At 47.5% G+C, this 3,065-nt stretch overlaps 1 protein-coding gene across 1 annotated transcript; it reads right to left on the bottom strand.

The window, feature by feature from the left end:
- Nucleotides 1–656: 656 nt before the first annotated feature.
- Nucleotides 657–2,597, bottom strand: LOC121299127 (apolipoprotein A-I-like). Its single transcript, XM_041226685.1, has 3 exons — nt 2,543–2,597; nt 2,181–2,331; nt 657–1,802 (listed from the first exon to the last, which is right to left on the bottom strand). The coding sequence occupies exons 1-3, from the start codon at nt 2,580–2,582 to the stop codon at nt 1,238–1,240; spliced, it is 756 nt and encodes a 251-aa protein (XP_041082619.1). The 5' UTR covers nt 2,583–2,597; the 3' UTR covers nt 657–1,237.
- Nucleotides 2,598–3,065: the final 468 nt, after the last annotated feature.

Raw genomic sequence — 3,065 nt, 5'->3', positions numbered from 1 at the left:
AGTTCATGTATCAGAGTTTTCCATGCAGTGTGTCCAGTGACAGTGCATTTACACAGGAGTTCATGTATCAGAGTTTTCCATGCAGTGTGTCCAGTGACAGTGCATTTAAAACAGGAGTTCATGTATCAGAGTTTTCCATGCAGTGTGTCCAGTGACAGTGCATTTAAAACAGGAGTTCATGTATCAGAGTTTTCCATGCAGTGTGTCCAGTGACAGTGCATTTACACAGGAGTTCATGTATCAGAGTTTTCCATGCAGTGTGTCCAGTGACAGTGCATTTACACAGGAGTTCATGTATCAGAGTTTTCCATGCAGTGTGTCCAGTGACAGTGCATTTACACAGGAGTTCATGTATCAGAGTTTTCCATGCAGTGTGTCCAGTGACAGTGCATTTAAAACAGGAGTTCATGTATCAGAGTTTTCCATGCAGTGTGTCCAGTGACAGTGCATTTACACAGGAGTTCATGTATCAGAGTTTTCCATGCATTGTGTCCAGTGACAGTGTCTAATCACTTAAATGTTATTATGCATCGTTACAATGTAGTTCATGAGGAAATCTATTTGTATGATATATATGTACACAATTGTATCAGATAAGAGTCAGGGTTAGGGGTCATGGGAGAACTTAAAAATAAACAGTTATTTGTCCGAAAATGTGCATTTTAAATTTTCATTTTATTATAAGTTAAAGGAATCATTTGGAACGCGTTTGGAAAAGTCATCAGGAAATCTCTTCATTAAAAACACACTCGGAAGGCACCTGTCGCTACTAACACTGAATATTTTAATTTCACGCCGGAAGAGTAGACTAGAGAGAGGTGTCTCCCTGTTTGTTTAGAAGCATGACACAGACAGCAGGTCATTCCAAACACACCCGCGTGCTGTACAGACCTGAGAACACAAAGGAACAATACAAATCTGTGAACTACAGCCCTGAGCTTCACACAGCACTCTCACAACCTGAGAGACGCTGCCCGGTAAGATGCTACACTTGCCACTAAATAAAGGGAGAGGTCAGGGCGCTGTGATTCTATTACAACAGGTAGGAAAGACAGACACGCCCTTTTCTATATAGTATACAGGATAGGTTTCGAACCAAGGGCATTTAAGTTCATTTAAAAAGCCCCTGTGCGAGAAATGGTATGCCCCACCACGAGCATTCCGCTCCATTGCAGTAGAGCAGAGCAGGAATGTTAATGTCGGAGCGTGCCATTTCTTCTGTCCTTAGAGGGGTGGTTTAGTTGAAGTTCTGGCGAAAGGAATCCCACAGAGAGGAGAGCTGAGCCTGCAGATCCTCTGCGTAGGGGTTCAGCTTCTGCTGGAGGTCCTCGGCGTAGGGGGTGAGGTTCACCCGCACCTCCTGGGCAGCCTGGCTCAACCTCTCCTGCAGGGTCTGGGTCAGGGGCCCCATGTTCTGCTGGAACTCCTCCAGTCGCTGGTTGATTCTGTCTTGGAGTTTGGCAGCGTAGGGGCTGAGCTGGGCACGGAGCTCCTCCACGTTCCCCTGCAGCTTCTTCCTCAGCACCTCGGTGCTGACGGCCAGGTTCTGGCGCAGGGTCTCCGAGTTCTGGCCCAGGGCCTGGCGCAGCTCGTTGATGTTCTTCTGGATCTTGCCGTTGAGCTCGTCGGCGTACGGAGTCAGCTGGCTGTTCAGGGCCTGCAGGTCGCTCAGGAGCTGCTGCCGGAGGACCTCGGTGTCCCGGCTCATCTTGTGCAGGATCTCCTGGGCCATGGGGGTCATCTTACCACGCAGCTCCACCGCGTACAGGGTGGCAGTGCTGGCGCTGTCCGAGATTTTGGTGCTGCACAGGAGGTGGGGGGTGGGGGGGAGGAAGGGGAGAGTAGAGGTTTAGCAACTACTGGCGATGTCAAAACAGAGATATGAGAGAGGAGATCAAAGGGAGGAACTAAAAGAAGGAGAGAGAGATGAGATGCTTCTCTACTCTGATGATATTGAGTGAGCGACTGAGACCTCTGCTGTGTAGCGGTAACAGGCTATGGTGTGTCTTATTAAACTCCTAGTGAAACAAGGAATGGATCAAACTGCTGTGTGGTCTGGTCTGGTCTGGTTCTGTGTTGTGTGGACCAGTGTGGTGCTATGTGGACTGGTCCAGTCCGGTGTGGTGCTGTGTGGACTGGTCCGGTCCGGTGTGGTGCTGTGTGGACCGGTTAAGACTCACTTGAGCTCCTGGCCCAGCTTGGACTGCTTCACCTTCTCAAGAGTGTCCCCGGCAGTCTGGGTCGCCTTGGCAACGTAATCCCAGAATGCATCTCTCACCACCTCCAACTGAGTCTTTGGCTCATCCTGCCACAGGATATTAGCGTGACAGCCTGGAGAGAGAGGGGGAACAAGAGAGAGGGGTTAGTGAAGGAAGGAGAGAGAGAGGGGAACGAGAGAGAGGAGTTAGTGAAGGAGAGGAGAGTGGGGATGTAAAGTGAGGAAGGGTGAGAGAAGATGGAGGGAGAGGGAACAAGAGAAGGATGAAGGAGGGAGAGGACTGGGAGAGAGAAAGAAGGAAAGCATGCTGGTTGCGGTACGTACCAGTGAACACGGCTATAGCGAGAACCACAAGGAACTTCATGACTGGATCTCGATCTCTGTAGAGACACAGGAAGCAACACAGATTACTGTACACTGTGTAACACTGAGGAGTGAACAACACACAGACAAGCACTGGAGACACCCTGCCAATCACACACATAATAATCTGAACACCGGAGACACCCTGCCAATCACACACATAATAATCTGAATGCTGGTCAATCTCATTACCACCGCTCTGTGTCAATCCAGCAGGGGATTATTACAGAAAGACTCAGAGATAGTTGTATGTAAAGTTATTTTGACGTTTTAAATTAACTCCTGATTTTCAAATTCTTTACATTTACTGTAGAGTAATAACCTTACATCCTTCCAAAAAACATATATTTATATAATTTATCACAATATATCACAATATATTATAGGCTATGTGCAAGAAACAATATTTAATATGTCAATATATTCCAAAAGAGAATTCAAAATATATTCCAACGTTTCGCACAAAAGCTTTTCTTGAGCTGTG

The sequence above is a fragment of the Polyodon spathula genome, chromosome 24, assembly GCF_017654505.1.
Source record: "Polyodon spathula isolate WHYD16114869_AA chromosome 24, ASM1765450v1, whole genome shotgun sequence".
Classification (NCBI taxonomy): Eukaryota; Metazoa; Chordata; class Actinopteri; order Acipenseriformes; family Polyodontidae; genus Polyodon; species Polyodon spathula.
This window is presented reverse-complemented; position numbering and strand designations above follow the sequence as displayed.

What these genes read in the sequence shown, in the direction of transcription:
- LOC121299127 (XM_041226685.1), bottom strand. Translation starts at nt 2,582, where the DNA reads ATGAAGTTCCTTGTGGTTCTCGCTATAGCCGTGTTCACTG. An exon ending in CGCTATAGCCGTGTTCACTG is followed by an intron (nt 2,332 to 2,542) that starts GTACGTACCGCA and finishes CTCTCTCTCCAG; the next exon opens with GCTGTCACGCTAATATCCTG. An exon ending in AAGCTGGGCCAGGAGCTCAA is followed by an intron (nt 1,803 to 2,180) that starts GTGAGTCTTAAC and finishes CCTCCTGTGCAG; the next exon opens with CACCAAAATCTCGGACAGCG.